Source organism: Notothenia coriiceps, unplaced genomic scaffold (assembly GCF_000735185.1).
Source record: "Notothenia coriiceps isolate Sejong01 unplaced genomic scaffold, NC01 NC01_scaffold00004316, whole genome shotgun sequence".
In the NCBI taxonomy this organism is placed as follows: domain Eukaryota; kingdom Metazoa; phylum Chordata; class Actinopteri; order Perciformes; family Nototheniidae; genus Notothenia; species Notothenia coriiceps.
Genome location: NW_011337017.1, coordinates 19,382 through 31,429, shown reverse-complemented (window position 1 = coordinate 31,429; position 12,048 = coordinate 19,382). Strand labels below are relative to the sequence as shown.

General features: G+C 43.1%; 2 protein-coding genes across 2 annotated transcripts in view; one reads left to right on the top strand and one right to left on the bottom strand.

The window, feature by feature from the left end:
* The window catches only part of unc5a (unc-5 netrin receptor A), a 63,117-nt gene extending 53,654 nt beyond the window's left edge, over nucleotides 1-9,463 (top strand). Inside the window, exons 13-16 of the mRNA XM_010767398.1 lie at nucleotides 1,714-1,863; nucleotides 3,546-3,710; nucleotides 3,848-4,029; nucleotides 6,084-9,463. Of these exons, the coding sequence (XP_010765700.1) occupies nucleotides 1,714-1,863; nucleotides 3,546-3,710; nucleotides 3,848-4,029; nucleotides 6,084-6,249 (663 nt within the window). The 3' untranslated portion in view covers nucleotides 6,250-9,463. The remainder of the gene's footprint in view (nucleotides 1-1,713; nucleotides 1,864-3,545; nucleotides 3,711-3,847; nucleotides 4,030-6,083) is intronic.
* A 470-nt stretch (nucleotides 9,464-9,933) lies between these two features.
* Nucleotides 9,934-12,048, bottom strand: part of LOC104942199 (PDZ and LIM domain protein 7) — a 17,728-nt gene continuing 15,613 nt past the window's right edge. The window contains exons 13-14 of the mRNA XM_010767397.1: nucleotides 11,504-11,619; nucleotides 9,934-11,206 (exon numbers count right to left, since the gene is read on the bottom strand). Coding sequence (XP_010765699.1) covers nucleotides 11,120-11,206; nucleotides 11,504-11,619 — 203 coding nt within the window. The 3' untranslated portion in view covers nucleotides 9,934-11,119. The remainder of the gene's footprint in view (nucleotides 11,207-11,503; nucleotides 11,620-12,048) is intronic.

Sequence of the window (12,048 nt, the reverse complement as noted above, 5' to 3'; positions counted from 1 at the left end):
ACCTTAATGAGATGTCTTTGCTGAAATCATACCGTGGGCAGCCATGCCGCCATGCAGCGCTCAACATATGGCCACTATCTATACCCACATCTCCCTCTTGGAGCTTCTGTCTTTGAGATATGTCTCCAGACTCTGAGGCACATTCTGGCTGCCTGTTTGCACATTGCTGCCATCTTGTTTCCCTCCTCAGACAGATTAAAAGAAAATATCTTGTTTCTGAGGTCTGTTTTTCTTTGTTGTAATATGCTCTCTTGATCGGAGGTTGTACATGTGAACGCCGTCCAAAGTATTGGATTCTTAAAGACTGGTTCAGCACAAAGCACCCGGCTCAAAATTAATTGATAGATCAGATGAAAACGGGGCGGATATTATCATCCCATTCCAGATGGTCATTTGGATGTCGACAAATGGTCCGCTGAGCAAGTCGCACAGAGATTAAAATATTAAGCATGCATTTACAAATCTCTCCTGGCACAAAAACAAAAATGAAATTAAGGGGATTCGCCATGCGAGAACAATGAGCAGTTGACTAATGGCTCGTTCACTTCCTTCATCACAGCCCAGGTAGCTGGTAGGCCGGGGAGGCTGCAGTATTCGCATGTTAATGCAGCGGCTGGGACATGGCACACACACACACTAACAGCGGATCAACCTTGTGGTGACATTAAAGCTCTGCGGCCGCATGCAGGGAGACTACCTCTCTGCCCTAAGATATCCTCCAGCCCTGCCTCATGCTCGTGCTGCGTTTTGTATTTCTGTGTGTGTATTTTGGACAGAAATCTAAACTTTAAACACCACATTGAAGTTCTAACTAAGAAATTGAAATTCACTCTTGGCTTCCTGTACAGACTTAAACGTTCTTCTTCAACTTCTTCCCATAAAAGGTTGGTCTCTGGCTTATTCCTGTCCCAGCTGGACTACGGTGATACCATTTATAGATTTGCCTGTCCCTCTGTTTTGGCCAAACTTGACCCACTCTACCATGCTGCACTGCGTTATATATCAAATGCACCCTATAGGACTCATCATTGCAAACTGTATAGCCTAACTGGATGGTCCTCACTTAGTATGCGTAGGATGCAGCATTGGTTTTTGTTATTGTACAAAGCCATTTTAGGTAAGCTTCCACTCTCTATATGTGCCAGATTTGCTCCAGTTTGTGACTCTTACAACCTCAGAACCAGTGCCTGGATACGGTTCCAGGTACCTGCTGGAAAAAGGAATCTTTTTTATTATGGTCCTTGGTCTTGGAATGACCTTCAATCAAGCCTCAAACTGATGGCACTTGCCCCAATAGCCTGTTTTAAATTGAAGTTGTCTGAAGTCCTTACCACTAGCTGCTCTTGCAGTAATAAGTAGTGCACCTTTCTTACTGTCCTAATGTGCACAATGTAGTGACTGCTTTTTGTTTACTTAGTTGTGTTTTCTGTATTTTATATGTATGTGTTATGTGTAACGTTGCTGCCTTCTTGGCCAGGTCAGCATTGTAAATTAGATTTTGTCTCAATGTTTTCATCTGGTTAAATAAAGGTTAAATAATATTAAAATAAAATGTCCCACTGCTATGTACAGTTTTGTGTGATTGATGCACCAAACAGGAAGTCTCCACGTTTATGAATTGTTTTCATGTTTTCACTTACCTCTGTGACTGTGATGGTTAATGTGTTTCCTCTGAGCCCTGACGCCTCTCCTCTCTCCCCCGTCTTTCATCAGGAGGTGATGCAGATGGAGCGGCAGCTCGGGGGTCGGCTGATTGACGAGCCTCACATCCTGCTTTTCAAAGACAGCTACCACAACCTGCGCCTGTCCATCCACGACATGCCCCAGGCGCACTGGAGGAGCAAGCTGCTCGCCGGCTACCAGGTGTGTTGGGCTGCAGGCCACAGGAAGTCACTTAAGATCAGAGTGGGAGCACGGAGCTGTAATACAAGTGCCTGGCTGAATCTGTCAAATATGTGGAGCAGCAGTTACAGGGCTTTCGAATGTATTTGTTTGTATACTCAAATCAAAACCCACAGCGTCTCGAGTTATTTTAAATTAGCTTTCCAGATAAATTAAAGAAGAATGGAGTATGTGTCAACTTTTCATTGTTAATGAGGGTCTCTCTTGAAAGTTGTTTTAATCCGAGTTGGCTCAGTTTTAATTAATTGTGTTTTGGTTTGGCTTCAGTTGATCACTTTAAAGACAGTGTTTTTCACTCTGCTGCTGCACGACTCAAATAACCTTTCCATTCTTGGCACAACTTTAAGTGATGCGTTGGGAGTCAAAGCAACATTTTCAGTGTGGGCTCCTCCATGTATGTTTTTGTCCTCTTGTGGCTCTCTCCAAGGTGTAAATGTGTGCTATAATGGAGCTGGGCTGTGTGCACTAACCCAGAGCTGCAAGCTGATTGATTATCCGAGATGTCGCTCTCTCAAAGGGAGCGCAGATGAAATATTAGAGCACTATGTAAATATCTAAAACTACCCTGCACTCGCCGCACCTGCGCGTCCCCCTGCTCTGCAGCTCGGCAGCTCGGCCTCCACGCGAGCCATGATGGCTGTTCAAAGAAGTAGAAAATGTTCTGGCTGCATCTCTGTGAGCACTGAGCACCGGGTCCCCACAGAGAACACACAGGCGCTGCCAAGCAAGCAGCGGCAGCAACAATGCACCCAGGAAGGGGCTTATTTCTCCGGACTGTGTCTGTTCATTCGGAAGTGTTATTCCCCTCTCAGCAGTGCGGTCAAAAAAGGCCTTTAGTCTCCCTGGGGCACCTCGTGGAGACTTTTGTGTGTTTCACCCCCTCTGAAGTCCGTCTCCCTGGGTAACAGTGCCCCCACTTGGTGAGCAGCCTGATCTGCAGTCCCACTCCCCTCCAAGGCTCAGCTCCTGTCAGCTGTTGATCCCAGGGTGAAGTCAGGAGTCAGTGTGCCCTGTTTTATTTTTCCTCTCTAAGGGGTTACTGCTTTGCTCCTCTTGGGATATGGAAATGAGGCATGAATATGGAGCAAAGGAGAGAAAGATGTAGAAATTGTCAGCCTTGAATAAATTCTAGCAAACACTCCCTGGTAGACAGGAGCTGGTGCTGTTCAGTGTTACTACTCAAAGCGTTTACACGCAACCCCGTCACATGATGCGTTTTAGATTCAAAGCAGTGATGTTAAACTTTGGACACCATCAGCATCATTTGTATCGCAGCCCAGAAATGCACACACAGTGCATACAAAGAGAGGAAAAGTCCCTCATGCCAAAGATATATATATAGTGTTATCTCCTGAAATACACTTACTTGTTAGTTTGATTGCTTGTGTCATCAGCTCAGACAAGTTTGCTCCCTCTCTCAGTAATAGCCCATTATCTCCCTTTACCCTAGCCTACTAGTGTCAGTCGGCTGCCTGCGGTATATTTAGCCATGTTCACCTGACACTGACAGCTTCTGTCAGTGTAATTAATGATGATCTCAGCGTATTGTAGGTAGGCGGTCCTGTTATGCTGCGTGTTAGACATGCGGTTCTAACTGAGCCCCTGTTTTACCGTTTGTGTGTGCCGCGTGTCTCTTTCTGCAGGAGATCCCCTTCTACCACATCTGGAACGGCTCCCAGCGGTACCTGCACTGCACGTTCACTCTGGAGCGGCTCAGCCTCAGCACCTGCGAGCTCACCTGCCAGCTGTGCGTCTGGCAGGTGGAGGGGGAGGGGCAGAGCTTCAGCCTCGACTTCAATATTGCCAAGGTAACGTTATGCATTACAACTGTCTTAGAGCTAGCGACTCATTATGCAACCGCCGTTATTCAGCATTTTCTTCAGTAATAAAGGAATGATACAGTGCTGGCTTTCTGAAGGCTGTGCTCTATGGCTGTTATTCCCAGCAGGACACCCGAGCTGTGGACGCAGAGTTCCTGCTAATGGACATCAGCGCCTCAGCTCTAGCGGGGCCCAGCGCCTTTCAGATCCCGTACCTCATCAGGCAGAAGATCTGCAGCAGCCTGGACGCCCCCTGCCCCAACGGAGCCGACTGGAGAATGCTAGCACAAAGACTTAAACTTGAGAGGTAAATACGAACTGTGCAGCACCACAATGCCTCATCTGATCAATGATCTGTGCAGCGGCCGGAACATGCAGCTACCACAAAGGTAGTGAAGAAACGCAGCAGAGCCTCATTTATCCCCTGGAGAATACATGCTGCACAGCAGTATGTAGACGACACTAGACACACAGCTTGTTAAAAATAATGAACGTTTAATTAAACTGATTGTAAAAGGTCATGCTATCGTAGAGGTTAACATGTTGCAATGTAGCCAGTTATTGCACACAAAGCAGTGCACAGTGCATCACAGCAGTCGCATGTTATTCCTTCACTTTAGGTAAACAAAGTTCTGCTTGAGCAAGCTAATCCTCATCACACAGCTAACCTTATAGGATTAATGTGGACTTGATGGATACTGCTATCATTCCTCAGAGAAAACCCAACCCCCATCTTCTTTTTTTTCTCCTCAGAACAGGTAAGCAGCTTAAAGTCTGAGGCTAAACTTGTACCTGCTACATTCTGCTTAACAGTTGTAATTGGTAAGGTAGCAAGGTAGCTGCCCATCAGCGGCAAAGAAAAAATGGAACATGTTTGGATCTGTGCCGACTGCAATTCATCCTCGCACCAACTGTACTCTATTCCCGGAGCACCTGAAACAGGATGCATTGATCCCTTATCCTAATTTCTAGCCCATAATGAGATCAAATGGGTACACTTAATTTGTCCACTCAACTTTATTTAGCCCAATTAATCACAAATTGAATTGATGCACTACAGGTTTAATTAGCAGTGTTTTGCTCAACATAATCAATTCTCATTTAGGCCTCAGGAAGGAACAACTGCTCTGTTGTTTGATCTGTCCTTAACAACATGTTTTTCCTGAATAGGCAGCCGCTCCTTGGCATTCTGTCATGCTGCAGTTCTGCGTTTGTTTTCCTTGTGTATAAAGCGTTCAGACCGAGCGGAACGGGTCCAATCAATAAAACTTAAAATGCAGAGAACCTTTTTATTTGATCTTTCTCTCCTAAGACTGAGCGAGCGGCCGTGTCTGAGCCATACAAGATAAGCCGGTGTTTCACACAGCGAGGTGAATAAGCGGGGCTGACACATCGCACACTAAGCTCTGTCTTCTTTTTTTTATCTGAATAATGACACTGAGGTTTGTTCCCAGACCATTTTTTGACCAACACTTCCCTTTGTTGTGCTCTCCCGACGCAGAGGGAAGGCAGTGTGCACTATACAGGCCAATCGACTGAAAGCAGCAGAGTGTGTGTACTGCCAAAGCAGCCACATGTTTATAACCATCACATAACGCTTCACTTGGCAAACAGGAGATATGGGAGGTAACCTTTCCTCAAGGTGAAAGGGGTGTTTTAGGCTTCTTGTCTCACCCCCTCTCCCACCTGGAAAAACACTCACACAACACAATCTCTCTTTGTGCCAAGAGTTTTCTCCCTTTTTTCTGAATGCCATGTGTGCTCTACATAGCAGTTAAGGCCCCAGACATTTGGAGAACAGAAAAAGGCCATTAAATCAAACAAGCATGTTCTGGGGACCGGGGGGATCAGGGCCCACTCAACATCAAATATAGAGCGGGCCGGGGCCACTGCTTTGTTGTCATTGATTGGGCTTGATCGTAAAGGTTCTGCTCCTAAAATGGAAAAGGTCACTTCCGACTTAACTGTGAAAAGTCTATATAGGATTTACAATATGGGATTTAGGGCAATTTCAACATCAAATAAAGAGGAATGAGGCTTAAGCTTCAGATAGAACGTTGCTGGAGATTCTGTATTAGATGGCAGTTCCAGGAGCTGTTCGTATACCTTTTATCATTTTTTACTTACAGTACAGCTCCAACCACAGCATATCGAGATGTAGCAGTATAACACACAATAAAACCTGACATTGATGGAGTTACAAAAAGCATTAGCTCTATAAAGCACCGGCAGGAAAGGCTTTCTTAAGACACAGTTATTGTAGCGAAAATGAGATACTGTCCGTTTTGATATGTGCACATCACTTGATTCAATAAAAGCGTCTCATTGTTTCCTCCCTGTTATGTTCTCCTCTCTCTGCAGACACATGAGTTTCTTTGCATCCAAAGCGAGCCCCACCTCTCTGATCCTGGACCTGTGGGAGGCGCAGCATTTCCACAGCGGCAACATCAACCAGTTGGCCACGGTCATGGCTGACATTGGCAAACAAGAAGCCATGATATTCCTGGTCTCTGATGGCGAGTGCTAACCCAGAAAAGGGGAGAGACTGGTGCAGAGGAAAAGTACAGAACACACACCGAAAAACAAGAAATACGGCAGCAGGAATCCAAGAGCAGAGCTGTCCCCAAGTCCCTCTTCTTCACTTCAGAAGATTACTTTCTATAGGATTCAGTCCCAACATCCCATCCAACAGAGTCAGAATCTTTAAATGAAAAACCAAATGAGAGTTTGGGTGTGTGGGGGAAATGTATTATTGAGATAAAAGAAAATACGTGTCGTTTTCCATCAAAATGTTAAGTTAAGTTGGTCCACTTTTACGTCAAAGAACTAATTAAATTATATTCATGCCTTTTTATATTAACAAATAGGCCATGTATGGCTAATAAGGAGCAATATGCAAACATAACGATGATGGCCAATATTTAAAATTCAATGAATACACATAAAAGGAAAGGGAGGTGACATAAGGAGCCAGTCATTTCAGGTTAAAGAGAACGGGGCGAAATATGCAATTGGCATGTTGGTTATGACATAATCTCAGACATTGAACATATTTCCGTCATTAGGGTCTGTGAGCGTCCCCCTCGCCAACCCCTGTGATAATATACAGGCGTGTCTTTATTGTTTCCTTAAACACAGAGAGCTTGTAGCACATCCTGGATCTGCAGGTTGAAAATAGATTGTATGTCAGAGGCCCAAAAAACCATCTCATCGTGTTTGTGTTTTAGTCCGGCCGCTATCACTGCTGTGAATGTAACATCTTGACATCTTGATTCAGAGAGATGCTTCACAGCCTCCTGCTTCTAAATCAATATTTGTGGGTTTAGGTTCTTTGAACTTTTCTGGAGGGAGGAGTGAGTAATATCTTCACTCAAGTTATATTTCAGAAGCCATATCCTTCTGAAGCCTGTGGTTTTGATTCGTCCACTGTACTTCACGTCTCCTATTCCCCCAATCGCTCATAGTGGCGTTTCCTTTGTTTTAAATTCCACTGCTAATGGCCGAAAGGCATTTCTAGCTGCATATATGTGAACACTGAATGTCGTAAAATGTAATTTCTGAAAATACATTTTGCCCCTGATTACGTTAATTCTGTAGCAGAGATGACGTTAATGGCCCGAAGGGATATTATCTCATAAAAATGATGCGGAACGCTTTCCACATCAAATATCTGACAATGCATTTCTTCACCAGATTACAAGAGTAGTTGTTTTGTTCATAATCCATTAGGCAATGTTGGTAGAAGTTCTATCATTATTGTTAGCTGTGTGGCAAACAGTATTTCTACATCAAAGAAAGGCCTGTCTCTGTGGGAAAGTTAAGAGTGGCTTATTCATAATGCCACGCTTCTGTTCACAAACGATGCTTTGAAAGGGTCTTTCCTTTTGTGATTTCTAGCCAGTGTGGCAAAAAAATGATCCGGCAGATTCATAAACTGCAACCACGCATTTGCTTATTATATTTTGCTACTTTGCATTAATTTTACAGTTATTTTTTTATTTTGTATTAATGGATTTGTCAAGGTCTGGCAACATTAATACACAGAGTATCTTTAAAGTCCACTGTTTTAGTAATAAAGCTTTGAAAAGGTGTGAGCAATCCCAATTAGCCATAGTCCTCTCTGCGTCTGCCTCAGGGTTGCATGTGAAGTTGTTGAAGCTATAGAGAGCCCGTTTGATTCCTAAGCTCCTGTGGCTTCAACCTTTAACACTAACTGGAGCCTCTTTATGATTGTCAGATATCTGGAATGTACATTTATGTTTCCTTGTAGTGGGGAAAAGGATGTTTTTATTTTCCTTTTTGAAATCTTTGTTTTAGTGTGTGGCATCTCAGCACCTGTTGGCCCCTGTCATCCTAACAAACACGCCTCCTATTAACCAACACGTTTCTACAAGCCCCATCTAAGGGATGCAGAGGTGCCATCAAATAATAACTTTTTTTATTAACTTAAAGAAAACCTTGGATCAAGCCCCTTTCTGATAAAATGGCGATATCACCTTAAATAAATCTTTTCATGTTGAAATGGATCGTCGTAATATGTAAATACTTTTTCTATACCAGCTGTGTGCTGTCACTTTGCATACTGTATATCAGCAGAATTGGTAACCAAAGTTTTATGAGTATCATTTGAGGCCACTACATCCTCACGTTGTACCCATTGCATATCGTTTCAGCGTTGTTTTACTCTCAGAATAGAATAGAAGAAGTCAGTTGCTGTCTCTAAAGTGCGGGCTTAAAGTCCTAATCCTTTCTTTATCTCATTTCCTCGCTTTTGTCTTTGAGGCAAGTAAATGCTGTTCGTTCAAGCGGTAATGTGTCAGTTTATTTTGTCACTTTGTAAAGAAATGTAAATTATATTTTAATATGAAGCCAAAAAAAGACACTTAACTGGCGCAGCATTTGTCAAGTCTAAACCGTGACGTGTTTGCCTATATACTGTTCTTTGGCGATCTAGCAGTGAAGACTTTTTGCAGTGTTAAGGGTTTAGAGACTGTTTTACAGGAAGTTTCTCTACATATTTTGTTCGTCCTTAATCTGCATATGTCTAGCTGATTATTTCTCTAACTGTAAGCATTTAAATACAAGGTGGAAATAGTCCCTAATGCTGAGTGATCACTCCACTGGAACTGTGTGGAGGACATCAGTTCCAGAACACTGACAAGCCTGTGTTGACACAGCACGTTTAGATGAGCCATGGCAGTTGTACAGTCAGACTGTGTGTGTGTGCCTGTGTGTGAACCTTTATCACCCCTGTCATTGTGTTGTCGAAGCACATTTCCGTATTGTAATTCACCAGCCGCCATGTTCAGCAACTATCTTCACATCTAACTTGTCCAACATATCTAAAAGGATTGAGCGTGTGATGAATACAGCTCCCGTCCTGAAGGAGTCTGGACCTGAGGGTGGTGTAAGATGTGTAATGCACATTTCCTTCAAAGTTTTGGGGACATTTTTACATCTCACAATTGTTCTTTGTGTCACTCATTACTGCTAAGTGTCAAGGATGTTAGTGTGTGTGATTGGTGTGTGCATCCCCCCCTCCCCCCCCCATCACTCTGACTGAACAATAGACTTCTGTACTTGTGAATGGTTTTTCTATTTTGTTCCTTGCCTTTCTGCAAGTCAAAAATGCTGTATTTATTACATGCCACAGCGCTTATGCAATTGTATAATCTTTTAGTTTTGTTCGTTATTTTTTTTTACCTTTTGTGTTCCTTATCGTCAATGTAAATTGTTGTCAAAACTTTTGTGGCAATGGAGGATCTTCTGCTAAAGGAGATTTTCTGTACTTTTTGGACAATGATATGGATTTGTGGGTAGAATTTTGGAAATTCGTTTCTAAGTGCTTTCAAGTATTTACTTGGCCTTATGTATATATATCTATCTATGACATTTCAGAAAGGTATGTATAGTAATTCAACCTGAAATTGTTGTAAATAAATTATATATTGTTAAATCAACGACTGGATCTCTCACTTGAAACATTGACTGTTGCTCATAAAAGTAATTTAAAAAGGAAAATCGACACTATATGTAAAGTGTTTTGTATTTGCTTACTCTGACTACACAATGTCTGGTTTAAAGGAATATTGGACATTTTATAATTCAATGTTGAGTTAAATAAAAAGCCCAATCAGATGGAGATAGCATAAAGCTGCAAATGAATGGAGGAAAGAATACTAGATTGTTTTCTATATAGAGAACACTGTAAGGATGTACTAGGGTCTTTTATCCAGGGTTTTTACAACAGCTGTTTTTTTAGAGCACTTTTAGTACTCACAACAAAAATAAAAACATAAGTCCATTGTTCTCTTGTTGGGGAGCAGGTGTTGGTGAGAGCAGAGAGAGCCAGAACATCAATCAATGGAAAATCTTACAGATGGGTTCAGTGCTTGGCATTACTGCATTATCTTATTTGAAACGCCCAACAGCTATAAAAACACTTACAGGCCCATTCTGCAGCAATATAAATACATATCCAGCCATGACAGGAAAGCACTCTGAGGAATAATCACAATATCAGGTAACACGAGGGACAAAATCACGTGTTTTTGTTTTACATTTAAATGTCAAAAATAAATGATAATTTCAAAGGCTTTGATTCATCTCCTAGCAGTGGAACATTTAAAACAAGAGTAGCACGTTCTTTATGTCGCTGTGACATTTAAAAGTGGATCAATTGAGGATTAATACAGGACGTTAACTACTCCCCTCCTCCCTTTAGCTGCGGCTCATCAGAGAACATTCTGCTGCTTCTGTGGAGAGGAGCAGGGTCCAGCCGAGCAGAAATGGGACACCCCCTTTTCTGCTTGACTGGTCGCCATTACGTTAATAGGCACTGCAGCAGGAGTCATGAGTGGGCCGGGGTCCTGAACGAGGCCACCACTTCTCCACACTTAGCAGAGGAGTAGTGGCAGATCATTACTGCAATATGTGACATTATTAAAGGCTAAATGACTCCTTTCAACTGGGGAGTACTGACCTGATCATACTTCAGACTGAACAAGGAGGACATTAGTAGAGTTGTGAAAAATCTTCACTAACGACTACAATTAAATGTAGATGAACTGCAGGGGCACTTTTCAAAGGTCTGATTCTCAATAGGACTTAAAAAGTTGGTGATGACATGAAACAATTCCTTGACTACTTCCAGTTTTACAACACAACAGCATTCGTTATTACAGGCAGTAACATGTGGACTGTTTTATTAGCAAAGTAACAGTATGTAACGGTAAGCCTCATATATAGAAACAAAGTCTGTAGGGTAGAAAAAAGGGTGACTCGGTGTGTGGCCGGCAAAGAAGAGATGTAGAACGTGTGCGAGTGTGCCTGAGGGCGGAGCGGGGTGAAGAGAGCAGGGAGAGAAGCGTTCCTTCCTCTGAAGACGGAGCTCGCTCTCACACTGGAGCGAAGGCATGGCCTTTGCACAGGGGCTTATCCTTCTTTGAGTAGAACGTCTTCCCCTCCAGGTTGATTTGGCAGAGCTTTAAAGATGAAAGGAGACAGACAGAGACAGATTGAGAAACCGGGACATAGTAGATACCACACTTTTAACACTGCCAATGTGAATTCACACTATTTCCTACTGGCCAGGGAAGGCGCATATTATTTACTTGACTCCATTTACTTTCAGTTTTCCCTCACAGAGTGACAGAAAGAGTGATAGAGTGCAGGTGACAGAGGGGTTCTGAGATGGAGGCAGATTTTTCAGGTGGCATTGTGCTGGGACAGCCAGAAGAGCCGGAGCCCCGCAGGGAGCCAGATCAATCAAAGTGACTTACAGCACAGACGAAGCACGTATCATGCCAGCTGTAGCCCAAGGCCTCCAGAAACCGATCGCCGGCATCAATCTTAAAGTCACAGCCGTGGCATTTGGTGCCAAACATCTTCTCATAGTCTGGAGAGAGAAAGAGAGAAAGGTGAGGGGAGGACAGGTGGTGGTGAGTGGCAGAGATATATCCATCAGAATCAAATAAAAACAAATTCAAAAGAGCTTTTATCATCCTGGAGATCAGGTCAGGCTTCCTCCTGGCCTCCACAATCACCATATGTAAACACCACTTAACCTTTATGGGATGTTCTGGAGCACAGTGTGAAATAGGTTTCCACCTCTTCATCTTTGAAAAACACACACACACACACACACACACACACACACACACACACACACACACACACACACACACACACACACACACACACACACACACACACACACACACACACACCGAAATGTTGTCTCTTCTCCTCATTTGGCATTTGATACTATGCCATTTGTGTTATTTCGTCCCCTCACTGTACATCATTGCCTTTCCAGAGTGTAAGG